General features: G+C 42.3%; 1 protein-coding gene across 1 annotated transcript in view; it reads right to left on the reverse strand.

The window, feature by feature from the left end:
• Positions 1-219: 219 nt before the first annotated feature.
• ALPK2 (alpha kinase 2) overlaps positions 220-17,407 on the reverse strand; it is a 77,779-nt gene continuing 60,591 nt past the window's right edge. The window contains 2 exon segments of the mRNA XM_032776758.2: positions 220-909; positions 11,714-11,762. Of these exon segments, the coding sequence (XP_032632649.1) occupies positions 693-909; positions 11,714-11,762 (266 nt within the window). The 3' untranslated portion in view covers positions 220-692.

The following is a 17,407-nucleotide window of genomic DNA, read 5'->3' on the forward strand; positions in this document are numbered from 1 at the left end:
TGGGTGTCCGAACTTTACGAGGAAAGCTACATAGGTGGCAGCTAAATCTTGAGCTTGTTCAGAGAACAGGTGTGTATAATGATCCAAATACCCACATGGCTTATGCTTGTTTTAAAAGGAATTTAATTGGCAAAAGTACAAGGAATATGAGTACAGTAAGGATTAAAATTGTGCAAAGAATTAGGAAATAAAGCAATTATTTTCATACATCCTTGACCCCAGTGCCAGTATCGAGCTCTACTCCAAAACCTTTACTAAGTGGTGGCTTAAGTAGTTTTATTTTTACATAGCTGCTGAATTCCACAGTGTCGCTGGTGTAGAGATCTGGGAGCTGCCAAATGGAGGACAGAAATGCTCCAGTCACCCCTCTCCTGCACAAAGACCAAGACACAGAGTGTGCAAATACACAAATATACGCTGACGTGACGTATGTAAAAATACTTGAAAGTTAATTGAGGCAGATAGCTTTGTTTGGCTTTGAAAACTTTTCATCGCTTTTGAATTGTAGCCTGCTAGGCCACAGACGCAGCTGGTTTCCTGGTTGCTGTTATCAAAGAACAGCTTCAAAATGGGGGTATAATGCAGAAGGCTCAGTCTAACTCCGCCGTCATGTCCTTCGGTACCTGTGCATTTCTGGAGAGGAGTTTGTGCGAAGTGGTGCAGTGTTACTGGATGCTTTGAAGACAGGACGTTTATGTTGTCTTGGTTGCCTGTGTGCTGGCCACTTTCTTCTGTACATTCAGTGACTTTGGAGGGACTTTGCTTTTTGTGGCTGTTGGTTTCCTCTGTTTTTGATGACTGCCTGGGAGGGATTTCAACCCTAACATCTCACAGTACTTATTGCACTGGTGGAGGGCTTTAAACTGATCAATGAAGGAAATGGCACAGTTGCCTTTAAACCCTTTGTATCTGCAGCAGTGAAGAAAAACAAAAAAGGGATTTCAACATTTGTTTTTCAAGGCACGTCTATGGTGTGACTTTGGATTCATAAGTAACACTACGACATTTAATAAGCCTCTTTGAAGGAGAGAAGTATTATTCCAATTTTATAGATGGTAAAATGAGGCACCAAAAGATTAAATGACTCACCCAAGGCCAATCAGTGAGTCAGCTGCAGAGCAGAAAACAGGGCTCAGGAGGCTGGCTGTCAGCCCTGTGTTCCAACTATTCCTCTTCCATCTATAATTTCAATTTGTGGCTAATACAATTGTCAGTTAACAAACTTCTGAGTTAGATAAATTTATAAACAAAGAAAAATTCCACAGTATAATCTTTATAAAGTGCTTGGGGCATCTCAGATAGAAGAAGGCTACAGAAGTGGTAAGTGTGATCTTATTACTCTGAAGGAGTGTCCCTGATGCTCACACACAGAGCTAGTGTGCAGGGGACACAGGCTGTCAAGCTGCCCAGCGTTTTCTCGTTCCCTTGTGCTCTCTCCATCTCTTTGTATCCATCTGTTGTTGCTTGGCTTAGATTATAAGCTCCGGGGGGCAGGGACTGTCGTTTTGTTTTGTTTGTAATCAGAGCAGGAGTGTGAGCTATGTCCTGTTGGGATCTGTGCGTGAACAAGTTTATCTGGTAGCATCAAAATGAAAATATCTGAGCTGCAATCTAATATACAGTCCTAATACATTCTGAGCATTTCATTTCTCTCCCAGGCAGCCTGCCTAGTGCTAATAAAGATGTTGTCGGCTCCAAGAAGGAAAGCCCAATCTCCATATGATGGATGGGCCTGTCAGTTCTAACATGCTTTGTAGAATAAAATTCACCAAAGGAGATAAGCAGGTGGCACAGACACCAAAAACTATCTTTTAAGGCAGCATGACAGTATCTTTCTCGGCTTACCTCTAACAGCTTCATTTTGCATCTCTATTGTTCCTTTAAGGTGACAGAATAGGGAGGTTGAAATGTCATGCTATCTGCTTTTCTAGCATCAGTAATCTCACATGAAATGAAAAGGCCACCTGGGAACTCCCATGTGTCAGATCATGATGGATCACACAGTTCCACAGTAAGGTGGAAAAAACTTTGATGGATCACACAAATCCTACGGTTTCTCAAACATACCCCAAAAGTAAGTCATGCTTTTCTGCATACCCGCACTTCATATTTCAGGCTCCATTGCTTCCTTACACACACAGACTTTGTTGCTTTGTTTAAACACATGCACACACACAATCTTGTCTTAAATGATTTTAAACAAATCATTGTAGCCTTGAACGTATGTGGAAAGAAGATAACAAACCCTTATTATCTTGTAATGGAAATTATTGGTGTCCTTTATGGAGATCGGCTTCAATAGGAGAGGGAAGTTCTGAATTCAGCCTTTTAATTTTTGATATTTTTGGCCATTTTTGTCTTATTGTGGTGACCTTACAATCTCATCCCCTTCCTCAAAGTTGGAGCTGGTTGAAATTAAAAAAAAAAAAAAAAAAACTTTTTGCGGGAATTTTAGTGAATAAAAACATTACACTGAGGTTGCTATTGTGTGTGTGTGGTGTGAATATACGCATGCCAGACAGCCAGGGGAGGATTTATCTACCTGACAAGTGAATCTGGTGGACCTGCCCTGCTCTAGCGATGATACCCAGCTTGTCTGGTAGAAGTAGAGAAATCTCCCACTTGACTCATTTAGGGCCAAGAGTAAGAGTTTATTCCTATCCCTGAGTAGGCACTGGCATATAGCTGTGCTGCTCCAGGAGGAGCTCCCTAAAGGAAATGCAACTCAGACTCGCTCTCGAGTTACAATTGCTCCACGATGCCTGTTTGCATACTAAGGAGTATGTTGCATTTGCCCATGAACTGATCCAGCATATATAATCCACTGGTCTGTATGTATCTGCACCCAATCCAAAGAGGACGTGACTCTATTTCAGTTCTTAGCTGCAGCTTCAGCTCATGCTGTAGACTCATGATTCTAGGTTTGGAGGCCTCTAGTTCAATCCAGATCAAGGTGATGAACATCATGTGTACTTCACCCCACCCTCACCACTGCCAGCCAGTCCTGGCTTTCCTTGTCCCTTTGCCGGCTCCCAGCATGATTATCAGGCACAGAGTCTGTGCTCTCCCCCTACACCCTGACTCAGGTTTATAGAAGCTTGCACCTGGTGTCCCCACTCCTTCACACTCCCTGGCTCTGCAGGTTGCACTCACAGTCTAGCCCTATGGGAGATTATAAACAGAAAGGCAAAGTAGCTTGGGGCTCTGTGAGGGAATGATGAAATGTTCTCCCACTCCTGGGGGGCGGGAAGAGAGCCAGGAGACTCCTAGACCAAGCCCTGCTCTAGAAGCATGAAGACCCTGATGCAGTCACATCAGAGGATGGTTCTTTTCACAAGCAAGCCTACCTGACATTGACAAGAGCTGCTCCTTTGGATCAAGTTGAGGATAGCCCTGGGCTTGATTGTGGAAATTGGCCAGGGCAGAGCAGCGCCTCATCAGAGGCAATGTTTTATTTCCCCTTTTGTTGTGTTTGTGTCTGAAGGCCAGCCTTAATCCCCATTCCAACAGGGGTTTAATCATGAATATTCAACCTAGCACTGGCCATTTGTGGAAATAAAGGCCAAATTCACAGGGCCTATTAGTCAACAACAAATAATTCAAGGAGTTTGAGTTAAAATCCCTTCGCACTACAGTGGTTTTGAATTACTCTCCTGCATGCTGCAGCGCTGTACATGTCAGAGATTCAGGTGTCAGTGTCTGAGAGGATAAAGAGCCTCTGTGATGGAGAGAGCCTTTTGGAGAGCATCTGCTTGTTTTAATATTTAAAATATCTTGTTTCCGCTGCAGGACTGAAAGAGAGGCCACATTTCTCTTCTATTGAGCAGGACTGGCTTCTCCGGTGGTGATTTAAAGGGCCCAGGGCTCCAGCCGCTGCGGGGAGCCCCAGGCCCTTTAAATCACTGCCAGAGCTCTGGCAGCCGGGCTTGGGAGGGGATTTAAAGGGCCTGGTACTCCTGCAACTACAGGGAGCCCCAGGCCCTTTAAATCACCACCTAAGCCCTGCTGCCCTGGGGTAGCAGTGGCAGGGCTCCCGCAGTGATTTAAAAAGCTTAGAGCTCCGCAGCGGCCAGTTTCCCGGGTCCTTTAATTTGCCCTGGAGCTTCCAGCCACCTCTGCAGCTAGTAGCTCTGGGGTGATTTAAAGGCCCTGGGGCTCACAGCCACAGCCAGAGCCCCAGGGCCTTTAAATTTTGAACGGCCCTGCCTTGTTCAGTTGAGGCCATGCCCCTGCTCAGGACTCCAACATACTGGTAAATCCTTTAAGTTACTTACACCCCTGCAGTTGGGCATCCAGAAACTCAGGGACTGCAGATGAGTGTCCAGTTTTGTGAAGGTTGGCTATAGTTAATTAGTTTCTGGCTAATAGGAGAATGAGTTCAAAAGAAAATCCAGTTTAATGAATTCGGACTATTTTCCTATTCATATTTTGTTTCTGTGACTCACTATGCTCCTTTTAAAGAGCAGATCATCCAATCAGGGACCAAAAACAATAGAATATGATCAATTTCATGCCACGAATAGCAGATGATTGAAGTGAACAATTTGTGAAAACTTCACAAACAAGCCACAGTCTCAGAGTTCTTCAGCTGAAATAGTCAGCACATACTGAATACATTCACAGCAAACGGGACTAGGCCTTTAATGGCTCAGGAATGAAAAACGAGGCCAGCATTTTGTAGAGTTTAAAAAGGTGATTAATACTATTCTACCAGCTTTATTCAAAAATCAAATAACACCCATTTCCCTTCTTTTATCACAATTGGCTTTTGTTTGCTCTTGTAACTAGAGACGGGACAAAATCAACCCTGCTCCTCTGATCCAAACACCACCACATTTTGGAGGTTGAGAGGCTTCAAAATCTTGGGCTGGATCTGAATTTTGTAAATGGCTCCTATCTTTACAATGGGTTATTGAGAGCTACCTATTTATCCCTTTATACCGCACCCATCACTGCAGCACGTGAGAATTAAATCCTTGCATCTACACCCCCAGCCTTTGGGGTATTCAAAAATCCAGATCCAAGTTTTGTGGTTCATAACTCAGTGCTTCTATAGAGCCCTCCATCACTTACACATCTAGAATGTATCATTTGTTCTGCAAAGTCTTAATGACTGTAGTCTAGCTGCAGCTTGGCAGGACTAGTGACGCTAATTCAAACATTCTGCTGCTATTATAGCTTGTGGGTACATGTAATGGGGGAGGAGGTCTGTGTCAGCGAATGGCTTCTAAATTGGAAATGTCCTTATGTTGCTTTCATATGAATTGCGTTCGAGAGCACTGAATGACCTTTCCAAGCTCCTGAAAGAATGTTTAATCTGTTGTTTGTCATGCCAGGTGTTATTAATTAACTAGCTAGATCAGTGATGAATGCAGTTTATGACAAAATCCCCTCATGTTTAGGGAGAAGCCCAAACCAAAACTCCTGAAATCTAGAGGAGTTAGCATTTGGATCCAGATTCAAACTTTGTGGTGCTTTCTCTCTCCACAGTAGGCTACTCCAAAGGTCTCCATGCTCAAAAACATGGAGGAATTTTTAGATTCTACATTTGGCAGCTGAAGCCTTTTAAATCATAATGGCTATGGGTGTACAAAAGCAGATCTCATTTCCTTTGTGTTTTTTATAAACTATGGCTATTCCTAAATTGGTACTTTAACATCTAATCTAAAATGTTGGTTAGTAGTCACGAAGCTGCTAGAAATCAGATCATTGTATTTTACTTTCTCTGTTTAAACCTAAGAAAGAATTAAGCCAATATCATATTTACAAGAGTTAAGTTGCTGACTTTGGTGCTCCCCAATTGTTAAATGATAAATGTTTTCATGTTTGCTTTTTTTATTTCCAGGAAAACTTTGCCCTCTAGTGGTAAAAAAAAAAAAAAAAATTATCACAGCCATTTCTATTACACTTCAAATAATACATTTGTGCTTTTGTGCCTTTTTACTCCGCTGATGAAACAGACATGAGAGGTACGCAAAGCAATTACTAATCAGAAATGTGTTTAAATGTTGCAAGCATCTAGTCTCTTCATAACCACTACCAAAGCCGGGGAGATAGAGAGGAGAGCAGACAAATAAATAAATTCTGGACAGTGCAATTCATTGTGGTTCAGACTCTAACTGCTTGGAATTTCCGGTTTATAAAAAGATTAATGGCACTGGGCAATGCTAGAAATGTTATGCAGAATATTAATCTGGGATGTCTCTTGCTAGATGTATTGTATGCTTATTTTAAAAGTAATACTAGGGGAAATTAAATTAACATAAATAATTCCCAGTGTTTGCCCTATCAGCTTTTCTAAATTCATCAGTAACCATTTACAGTATGACATGATAGTATTTTTCAACTTAATTATGTAAGAAATACAGTGTAGGTTTTATTTTTTTGCTAATCATAGTCATAGTGGTGTCAGAGTGAATTTGGGTTTTTATTTACTTGCTGAATTGAACAGAAACTCCATGAATAGTCTCCACTCAGCCATGATTCTGGTAAAATTTCCCAAAGTTCAATATAGGTTCAAAGGAATTAAATATGACACTTATTCAATCAATGAGTGCATCTCCCCTGCAAAGGCAGGTTAGAGCCTATAACAGAATTTGCGTCATTGTCAGAATTATAACCTAGTATGACTGTGTATGCTCTCACAGACATATTGGATTTACTATCTGACTTGTTTGTTTACATTGTATTGCCATTAGCACTAAGCTGTGATGTGGATGAATTCTACCTATTTGTTTTCCCCTGTACATCCCAACATGTTTTAAAATCACTCTGGCAAAAATTAACTGAGAGGCATCCTTCTGGGTAAATGTTGAACAATGTGGAGAAAATACAGCAAAAAATCTGTTGCCTTGTAGAAATAACATGAGTCAAACAAAAGGACACTAGAAATTTAAATTGCTTAAGACAATAAGTGTCTGTTTGGGGTGATCCTTAGTTCAGATTTCACTGTACATTCTTTGTCTGACTTCATCTTCCTGTCTCTTTGTCTCAGATGGGTTTTCATCAGCATAATTTCCCATAATATGTTGTATAATAACATTCATTAAAGTCTTCCTATAAATCATCACGTTCCAGAGCACAGCATAACGTAATTAAAACTTTTATTTCTTCATTTTCTAGATGGATGATGAGAGACTAATTCAAATGATTTCACTCTGGAGCCAATGGAAAAAAAAATCAATTTAAATTCTGAAAAAGCGCCAGGCTAGAAGTGTGAAGGGTTTTCCTAGAATATGCTAGGATAGTAGAAAGGAGGGTGGGTGGAAAGCATTGTTTTTTTCTGTGTCTCTGGCATATAGAGAACCACATAGCCAATAAAGAGATTTCTCTTTGTACCTATTGCTGTGATAAGTTCTATATTTTGTACAGATTACTTAAGGAAGAATATAATGTAAAGTGGACGTCACAACCATCTACCCAAGGAAAATGCAAGGGAACAGAACTGTGACAACACATACAACAAAGTTAGAGAAAAGAATAGTATGCATTAGTTGAGGAAACAAAGGGCTTGTTAAAATAATGTTGGAAAGAGTGTTGTTCTCTGTCTTTCTGGTGCAAAATTTCACAGCAGTTATTGTTGGTCAGCAGATGAATGACATTTAAAAACTGATAAAAGGAAATTTGTGATTTCCCCATGTATAGTTAATCTGTAGAACTCTCTGCAAGATATTTGCTTTCAGGTCTTAGCAGATTTTAAACGGCCTAGCAGGGCTTAAATAAAGGTTAGACATTTATGTGAATAATAATAATAATATCACTCAGTCATATTTGCTGGTGTAAATGTGTATGAGGGATAACGGCACCCAGGCTTCCGGAGGAGAGTCAGCAACTAACTGTCTGGGATAGTTCCCTATGTTGTCCATTATGTGGCTTTTACACTTTCTTGTGAAGCATCTGGTCTCTGCCAATGTCTGAGATAGGATACTGGATTCGATGGACCATGGGTCTAACCTGGTACGACTGCTTCTGTTAGGGTGACTAGACAGAAAATGTGAAAAAAAAACAGGACAGGGGTTGGGGGGGAATAGGAGCCTATATAAGCAAAAGACCCCAAAATCAGGACTGTCCCTATAAAATAGGGACATCTGGTAACCCTAGTTTCAGTGCTCCATGATATAATCTAGAGAGGACAGAAGGCAAAGTCCTGCAACACTGGAATGCTCCTAAACTACTGTCACAAGCTGGCTGCCCTTTAAGGCAACCCAGGCTTGGCCTTGCCTGTGACCAGACAGCTATCTCCAGCTGAGGCTGATGGAGACTTAATTATATAATGATTCACCTCAGATGCCAGGAGCAGAGAGAGGATTACTTAAACAGAGCTGTGAACTTAGTCTGGGGAGGAGTCCCAGGAGAGAGGAGGAGCATGGGAAGGTCTGAGGAAGTGAGGCTGGAAGAGACCCACAGGCAGCAGGTTAGGATCTTGTGGAGAGGCTGTGAGGTAGGGCCTCTTGTCATAAACAGATAGCTAAGGGTTAATGTTTCTTTCACCTGTAAAGGGTTAACAAAGAGAACCAAACACCTGACAAGAGGACCAATCAGTAAACCAGTTTTTTCAAAGCTTAAGGGAGGGAATTTGTGGGTTTTTCTTGGTCTTGGGTCTTTGTTCTGTTCTGTGCTCTCTCAGCTATGAGAGGGTCTATTTCCAGTCCTTCTAATCTTCTGTTTCCCAGTTGTAAGTACAAAGTTAGCAAACGTATAGTCTTTTAAATTGTTTTGCTGTATTTGCATCTGTGTATCTGGCTGGTGGAGTCTTTAATGTGTATTTGGCTATAAATACTTTAATTGTATTGTTTTTGGAAGGCTGTTATCCCTTTTCTATTGTTTATTCATTTTCTATAAGTTTGAAACCCCTGTATCATACCATCTAAGTTACAGAGAACTGTTATTCTAATTCCTTTCTTTCTTTTTTTATTAAAAGTTTTGCTTTTTAAGACCTGTTGGTTTTTTGTTTCTAGTAGACCACCAGGAAATTGGTGGGAGAAAGGAAAGACAGGGGGAGGGAAAAGCTGCTTTCGTGTTTAAGTCTCCTAGTGTCCCAGGGCGGGAAGAAGCTAAGGGGAAGAGAGAGAGAATCTTTCGTTTTCCTTGTCTTTTGGGGTTGTCTCTTTGGTGGAAGAGAGGAGACATGCTTCTTGGTATTGTGATGTAAAGAGGATGCATCAGTAACTTCAGGTTAGCTCAGAGAGGAAATTCTGGGTGGGAGAAGGTGGGGGGAATGGTTTATTTCCCTTGTTGTGAGACTCAGAGCCTCTGAGTCTTGGGGTCCCGCAGGGAAGGTTTTGGGGAGACCAGAGGGAGCCAAAACCCTGGAATTTTTGGCTGGTGGCAGCGAGATCAGATCTAAGCTGATAATTAAGCTTAGAGGGGTTCATGCTAGCTTCTCACGTTATGAACGCTAAGGTTCAGTTCTGAGTAGGAAAGCTATGATACCTCTAATGACCAGGGAGATCTCTGAGGGAAGCTGTGAGAGTCCCTGGGGAGGGGACAACAATGGGGGAAAACCTGCTGGGAGGAAACAGCAACAGAGAAGCTCTGCAGGGCCCAGGGATAGTAGCTAAGAAGTGGAGAATGTCAGTGTAGCCTGAGGGGGCAGAGGAATTATTCAACTGGATTTATTGAGATTCACAGTTGGGACTGAATTCAAAAGACTTTGAAAGAGACAGGTCATTGTGGGGTAATGAAGTGGGCACTAGAGGTGAAGTCCTCTGCAACATCATGACTTCGCACGAAGGGGTACTAGGGTGGTAAGAGCGACTAGTCCCAAGGGAGCAAACTTGCTTCATGCCTTCTAGAAGACTTAATAAAAACTCAGCGGGTGAAATCCTGGTCTTATTGAAATGAATGACAAAACTCCCACTGTATTCAGTGGGGCCAAGATTTCACCCAGAGTTCCCACTCCCTGACATGGGTTATCCTCACAGAGGGATTAAAGGGGCCTGTGTTTTTAGCTGTTACTTTATAGCATACTTAATGAATGACTGACTCTACAGATTAAAAAATCAGTAGTACTTTGGGAGAAGTGGAAAATAATTATAACATAAATGGGCCAAGCTTTTTATTTCTGCTGTGAGATTCTATATATTTGTCTCTTAAGAAGGTCTAAAAGAATTGCAGAGCCACTTGGAGGCAGGTTGTTTTTAAATGCCTTGTACAGTGTTTGCCATCTCCGAGAGGTTTTTGTCTTTGAGAAAGCGGGAGAATGGGGGAAGAGAGAGGAGGGGCTGCTTTGCAATCAGATGAGTATCAGCAAATCCTTAAATGAGTTTCCTTGTGTATCAAATTACTAGCCTAGATATAGCTGCATTGGACACTCTCTCTCCTTTACCTGCCTTGCGTGGCTCACAAGAGCACACAGTCGAGCCTGAGAAAACAGGAGGCATCTGAATGTGTCATGGGAGGAATAACTAACACACAGAGTCTGAAATGTGAGAGAGGGTTATTTATATATAAAACAAGGTGCCACCATTTTCCAGAAGTGGGAGGGATGTTTAGTTTTAGTATCACATAACTAGTAATGACAGTATCTGAAGGCTCCTGACCTTTCTGCCCAGACCAGGACTCTCTGCCATGCTCAAATCTCTTTCAGCAAACCATTTTATTCTTCAACATGAAACTCAGGAAAAATGTCAAAACAGAAGGAAGTTCTTCTGCCCCCCACAGGATACAGCTCCCAGAGGCTCCCCCTCGACCCCTTTCAGAGCTGAAAGGAGAACATGCCCTTTCCTTCATTCCTACTGCATCAGGGTCTACTGCAGGATCCTATCTCTCACCTGCAGCTCCTCTCAGCTGAGCCATTGCTCCCTTCCCAGCTGGGTCTGATCACTGAACAGGGCGGGCTGGCCCCAGGCCCTGGCACTTAAAGGGGCAGACCACCTTGTTGCAGTATTCATCAATCTGTGGTCTCTGCCAGCAAGTGCGAGTTGTGGCGTGGGTGCATCCCATTCCAGGGACATTGCATGTTTCATAACTGTTATTCAGTCGCCATCGGATAGTAATGGTCACTTATGGGCTGGGCTGGACTTGCCTTGAAGAAGCAACATAGGCTGGGGCTGCCAAACATTTCAAAAAGAACAAGTGATTTTTGGACGCCTCATTTTTTTGGTGCTCAGATTGAGGTGCCTTAAGGGGCCTGATCTTCAGAAGGTGATTGTTCAGCACTTCTGAAAATCAAGCCCTTATAAAATATTTCAAGATGGGTACACAAAATCACTTTTGAAAATGTAGGCCTGTATCTCACTACTCATCCTCTGAATCATCACATCTCCCTGATTTTTCAAATAATTTTGCACTGTGGATAAGATAGGAACTGAAGTATTAAATATCGACCATTCTATTGATTTGTATTGCATTGGAGATAAAAAACAAATAGAAAAGAAAATCTTGATTATTTTTTGTTATTTTACGAGGAATGCCAATGACATCTTATTTGTTCCGAGATAAAGTGTTTATGAAGAAATTCTGTCAAGCAAAACCTCCAGTATGTTCTCTTTCCTTCAAAGAGAAAAACAAATATGTTTTCTTGATAGGAAGGTTCCCATTAATATTTTATGAACACGAGGAGGTTAACAGAAATCGCATTGGGATTGTTTCCCCCCCAAAAGTTATGGTGAGAAATAAACATCCAATGCATCAGCCCCCATCAGGTTTACACTGTGAGGAGTTTGAAGCACAATGCAAATATATTCCATTGAGAACTATGTCTTTCACTCACCCTTTGGCCAATGTTGCTATGCCAACGTCGGTTAACTTCATTCCTACACCTACAAAAAAACAAAACAGGGAGCTTGCATTATACCAGGCTTTCTAGGAGTGTCTTCAGATTTATAGCCTTATAGATGCAGGTAGGTATTCTTTATTGATTATAGTTTGTTTGTTATCTCTGTGTAGCGACAATATTTTAACATTCTCCCCACAAACATAGGGTTTTTGGTCTCTGCAGTTAACAACACTAGTAGCAGTCAGTAGCATTCCAGTGATTCACAAACAGGGTGATAAATTACACTAATTGAATCTATTTCCCTATGTTAAGTTCTCCTCACACCTTCTATGGGTCATCTTAATTATCACTTCAAAAGTTTTTTTTTTCTCCTGCTGATGATGCTCATCTCAATTGATTAGATTCTTCGTGTTGGGATGCATACTTCCACCTTTTCATGTTCTCTGTATGAATAAATATCTCCTGTCTGTGTGTTCCATTCTATGCATCTGAAGAAGTGAGCTACAGCTCACGAAAGCTCATGCTGAAATAAATTTGTTAGTCTCTAAGGTGCCACAAGTACTCCTGTTCTTTTTGCTGATACAGGCTAACACGGCTGCTACTCTGAAAAAGGTGATAAATGGAGCTCTAAGGCTCTGGAATGTTTCCTATGCTGGATGGTAACTGAGAGCCTCACTTTAACTGTGGCATCTTAAAGGACATCTAAATCCAGCATCAGAACATGTACATCTGCAAAGAGACGCATACAGGTCCTTTATTGTTCCTAAGTTTTGGGATTTGGATGTTTGCAAGTGGGGTGGGGTGGGCTACAGTGTTTTCCACTGGGGAAACCACTTTGCATATCAACATCCTGGCCCAACAATCTTTGCTCTGTTTAGTTTTTTGAGTGACCAATAGGTACTAAATTAAACTCTTCACTCAGTGTTTGCAAAAAGGGCTTACCACTTTTACCCCCACTTTTGTTTTACTAGCCATTGTGGGGAAAGCCTTGCCCTGTGTCGTGCACTTGTGCTGTGGAAAGATGATGATGCAGGGAGTCTCCTTCTTCCTCAGAGCTGGTGTAGGGTAGAATACTGATCTAGCACTTCCTCGAGTGCACTGCAGGAAACCAAGCTAATGTGTCTTGCACCATTCACAGCCACGCCATTCCAAGGGGATGTGGTCAGCAGGTTTGGAGCATGGACAGGGTCCCAGTGGTCCGCCTTTGTGAGGATGCTGTTGTTAGCAGCACATACGCCGTGCTCTGTTTTTGGAGCAGCAGGTAAGAATCAATACAGCATATAGCTCCCAGGCTCACATGCTAACTCACTGCTCTGCTTCCTGACTCTACCGTGCCTCATACTCATAAGGCCAGGAGAAGTTTGCCCTATAGGCTTTTCCCTGTTAATTCATTTGCATTTGGTTTTGGGGGTTTTTCAGCCTTTTAATTTGAAAGGGTAGTGGGTGGAGAGATTCCACCTTTCCTTGCAGAACCCCAGCCAGGACTGTTGCTCTATTTATTCCCTCAACAACTTAGTGAACACACAGACTATTTCTTTTAAGGCCAAATATTTGCACGTGGGTGAACGAGGTGCATAATGGTGTCATGGCAGCATTCTCTAGATATAAGGAGGTCATTCCTTCAGACGTGATCAAGAGCCTGAATTTTTCCATTGGTTTTAAAGACAGATGTTAGATGTTTAAATGCAAGGCAAAGTGCTGGCATGGGGTGCTGTTTTGAGAGTCTTTTAATTCACAAAGCAGTTCATAAATCCCAGAGTGGTGTAGTGAAAAACAGGCATTAGTCAGCCTTGTATTGAATGTTCTGATTTACTAAGGGGCATTTGTAGTCAAATTAAATCTTAGTAAGAGTGTGAGACTTTTTTTTTTTTTTCTCTCCAAGCTGGTTATTTACAGAGAGACAAGCCATGTGAAAACCTCCCCTACCCCAGTTTGGATGCCAATGAACCTTTTTAAATAAATTTGTTAGTCTCTAAGGTGCCACAAGTACTCCTATTCTTTTTAAAGCACTTGCCACAGCAAGCAGCTAATTCATTTCTTTCCTGTGAGTATGGATCACGCACAGAAAGCCAACACAGCACCAGAGCTCACAGGGCCTGCGTTAGAGAGTAGAAAAGAGAATATCAGAAACCTCCCTGTGCAGCTTTTATTCTCGCCCATGTGAGATGCCATATCAAAAGGCCATGTTTTATTTTAATTGTTCTAACTCCATATTTGTATTGTTCTCCAGTCACTTTGCCAAAGGCACTTGTAATTAGTGTTGATGTTTTTTTAATTACCAGGTGGGTCTCAGTGCTTCAATTAGACTAGAAAAGAATATACTTTAGAAAACCCAATGTCCCTATTTAATAATTTGACTGCGGTTCCTCTGGCATAATGCTAGTTCAAATTGTTATTTCAGGCAAAAAAGCCTGTTACAATAAGTTTTTGATAACGGTAATTTACAGATATTTTTATACTGACAGGGTATCATCTAATTAGCTAATTCCCGTGAATGATGATGTTCTTTATTTGTACTTCAGTAGAGCGTAGGAGTCATGAACCAGGGCCCCATTGTGCGAGGCACTGTACAAACAAATTCATTGGAAGCTGGAGCCATGTGATTTCCTGGTTTGCATAAGAGGTTCAGGTGTGATTCCTGATTCCAGCCTCTCACTACCAAGGCCAGAAAGGACCAGGAGCACTGCAAGGGCAGCATGCTTAGCACAGTAGCGGGAGCAAATCCAGAATGACACAGTTAGACTCAGATGACAGTACCATAAGTCCATAATGGGCTAGAGAGAGTATAACACAAGCCAAACAATTGGTGGAGTGAGGAGAAGAGCTGCCTAGAGTTCCAGAGAACCAGGGCCAGCTCCAGGCACCAGCAAAGGAAGCAGGTGTTTGGGACGGCCAATGGAAAGGGGCGGCACTTCTATCCCTATATTAATGTTTAAGTGGTGCAATAGGCTTCATGCTATTTCAACCCATGGTTACTAATTCCATCATTAATATCTGTATGGGACAGATTGCCCCTTTTGTCCTCCTGCTGTTAGATTATGTACAGCCAACTGAATGGATGGGTTCTGTGTGCTCAAAGGGTTTCTCATGCCCTAAATTCCTTCTCTTGCAACCATTACAAAGCTCCTTTTGACTTCAGTGGGCATGGGTCAGGCTCTGAGGTCATGCCCAGACTACCAGCAAAACTTCGGTCACTCAAGGGTATGAAAAGAATACCCTTCTGAAAGACATAAGTTTCTCTGGCATAAGTACTCCTGTGCACAACATTATGTTGGCAGGAGAGGTTTTCCCGTCAGCATAGCTACCACCACTCGTTGAAGTGATTTTATTATGTCAATGGGAGAGCTCTCTCCCATCAGCATAGAGTGGCTGCACGAACGATCTTACAGCGGTGCAGCTGCATCAGTATGGCTGTGCTGCTGTAAGCTCGCTTGTGTAGACATGACCTAAGGCAGCTAAAGCCTTTGAGCTGTTAGTGACATGCCACACGTGATGCTCTGTGGAATTGTGACACACTTTATATTATTATTAATGCCAATATTATAAAATTGCAATGAATCGTGCTAGATATGCCGTGTAAGGCATCTGTGAAAACATTATGATTTGCCAAGTATGATAATCGTATTTATCTGTTTGTATCACCTTTCTATTGTGAGTTATAGATATGTAGGGTATATCTGTATTTCCAAAGTTGTGCTGTACATCTGGGTGACACCCCCAGAAAGACTGCCATCAGCACTGCCCATCAAGGGTCATCAACTGTACAATGAACCCATTGAAAGGAACCAGAGAATACACCTGATGAGTCCACACAGCATGTAGGGGCATGCCTATAGACAGAACTCTAAGGCTTTTCCATACCATGTGCCGTAAAGCTTGTGTTTGGTACAAAGGAAGTACAAGCTGCGTGGCAAAAGAATATAAAAGGCAGCTGCATCATCTCCATTTGTCTTCATTCCTGCTTCTTACCTCTGGAGTAACTTTTCTACAAACTGAAGCTCTGAACAGAGGACTGAATGACTCATCCATGCTGTGGATGTGTTCCAGAGGAACTTTCAAGCCAGCAAACTCACCAGTACTGCAAGAACCTGGTCTATGGAGGCTGAGGTCTTTGTATTTATCTGGGTGCGTTATCATTTAACAACTCTCTTCTTGTTCTTTCTTCCTTTTAGAATAAATCTTTAGTTCTAGATGCTAAAGGATTGGCTGGCAGTGTGGTATTTTGGGTAAGATCCAAACTAATATTGACCTGGTAATGTGGTTGGTCTTTTGGGGTCAGAAGAACATTTTGTATAGTGAGCAAAGTTTTTAATAACTTCTCACTGTCCTGGGCCTAGGTGCTGATTGAGAGCCAGAGAACTGGAATGTAGTAAAGGGGGCTGTGTGATTTCTTTTTTCAGCTTCTTGATAACCAGTGTGGGGGATCAGAAGCACAGTTTGTGACTGGTTGGTGAGTTTAACTTCAGTGTAACTCCCAAAACTGGTGGTTATCTGCTCTCCCTTTTGCAGCCTGCCCTGATGTTGGCATTTTAAGTGAGGGCTGCCCCAGGTACACAGGTACTTACATTGTGTTTCTGAAATAAAGGTTCAAGATAAAATGTTCCAACTTTGGTGCCTGAAGACTGGCATTTAAATCCATATTTAGACACCTAAACACATGGCATGGTATTCAGAGGTATGGAGCACCTACAACTCCTAGTCTGGGTTATAATGCCCAGTAATAATACTGTCCTTTACAGGGGACTATACTTGATGCCATGGGGTGGCTTCTATGTTCCAATGACCCTGGGAACTGTGATGGTGGGAGTTTTAACTCCTGTTAGGACTACCCAACAGACAGGTCAAAGGGTAAGGACCAGACAAAAAGCAGTCCACTGGCTGAGCAACAGGCCAACAACCTATCCTTGTAAAAGAGCTGAATTATAGAAACACAACAGGAGAACCATTCTGTCAAACAGCATGATAGACAGGGATGGCAGAGCCTTGTAGGTACCGCTGGTGATGTCTGATGGTGTGGGAAGGATTCAGATTCTGAGTGTGGGGATAAAAGGTCAAGAAGTAAATATTAGAGCCACAAAAGGAATTTAAAAGGTACTCAAGAGAGAGACAGTAAGTGTGCTAGCAGGTGTGCAGCCAGGGCACTGGACATGATCTGTTCAACAGGAATCTCTCTGGTTCTCATCCAAGGGAAGTAGTTTTATGTGATAAGGTTAGCAAGTGAGAGTAACCCATGCCTGCTTGGCGTGGCCCTCTGTCCCTTTCTAGTGGCAGCTACACCAGCTAGGGATTGACGAGCCTGCTACAGCCTTGCCTAAGAGACTTATATCTTTTAGCTCATGCAGTAGAGGATCATGTGTTAAGTGCAAGAGCTCCCAGGCTTGATCCTGGCTGCTGACGACTAGGGTCAGTCAGCGTTACATGATCATGCTCAGCAAGTTCAGTATGTTGAAAACAACAAAGAATAGAATTGTGCTGGAATGAGGCCCTGAGGGCATATCTACATAGCCTGTGGCCTTGAGATTCCCAGTCTGGGGCGATGGACATGGGTTGGCGAGACTTGTGCTAGCACTCTAAAAATAGCTGTGTAGGCAGCGCTTTCAAGTGTACTACCCTCAGCCCTAGGCTTCAGAGTTTGAGCTGCTGCCCAAATTCTAAATTCAGTACAGATTTTTTAGCTAGCACAAAGCC

The sequence above is a fragment of the Chelonoidis abingdonii genome, chromosome 6, assembly GCF_003597395.2.
Source record: "Chelonoidis abingdonii isolate Lonesome George chromosome 6, CheloAbing_2.0, whole genome shotgun sequence".
Lineage (NCBI taxonomy): Eukaryota > Metazoa > Chordata > Testudines > Testudinidae > Chelonoidis > Chelonoidis abingdonii.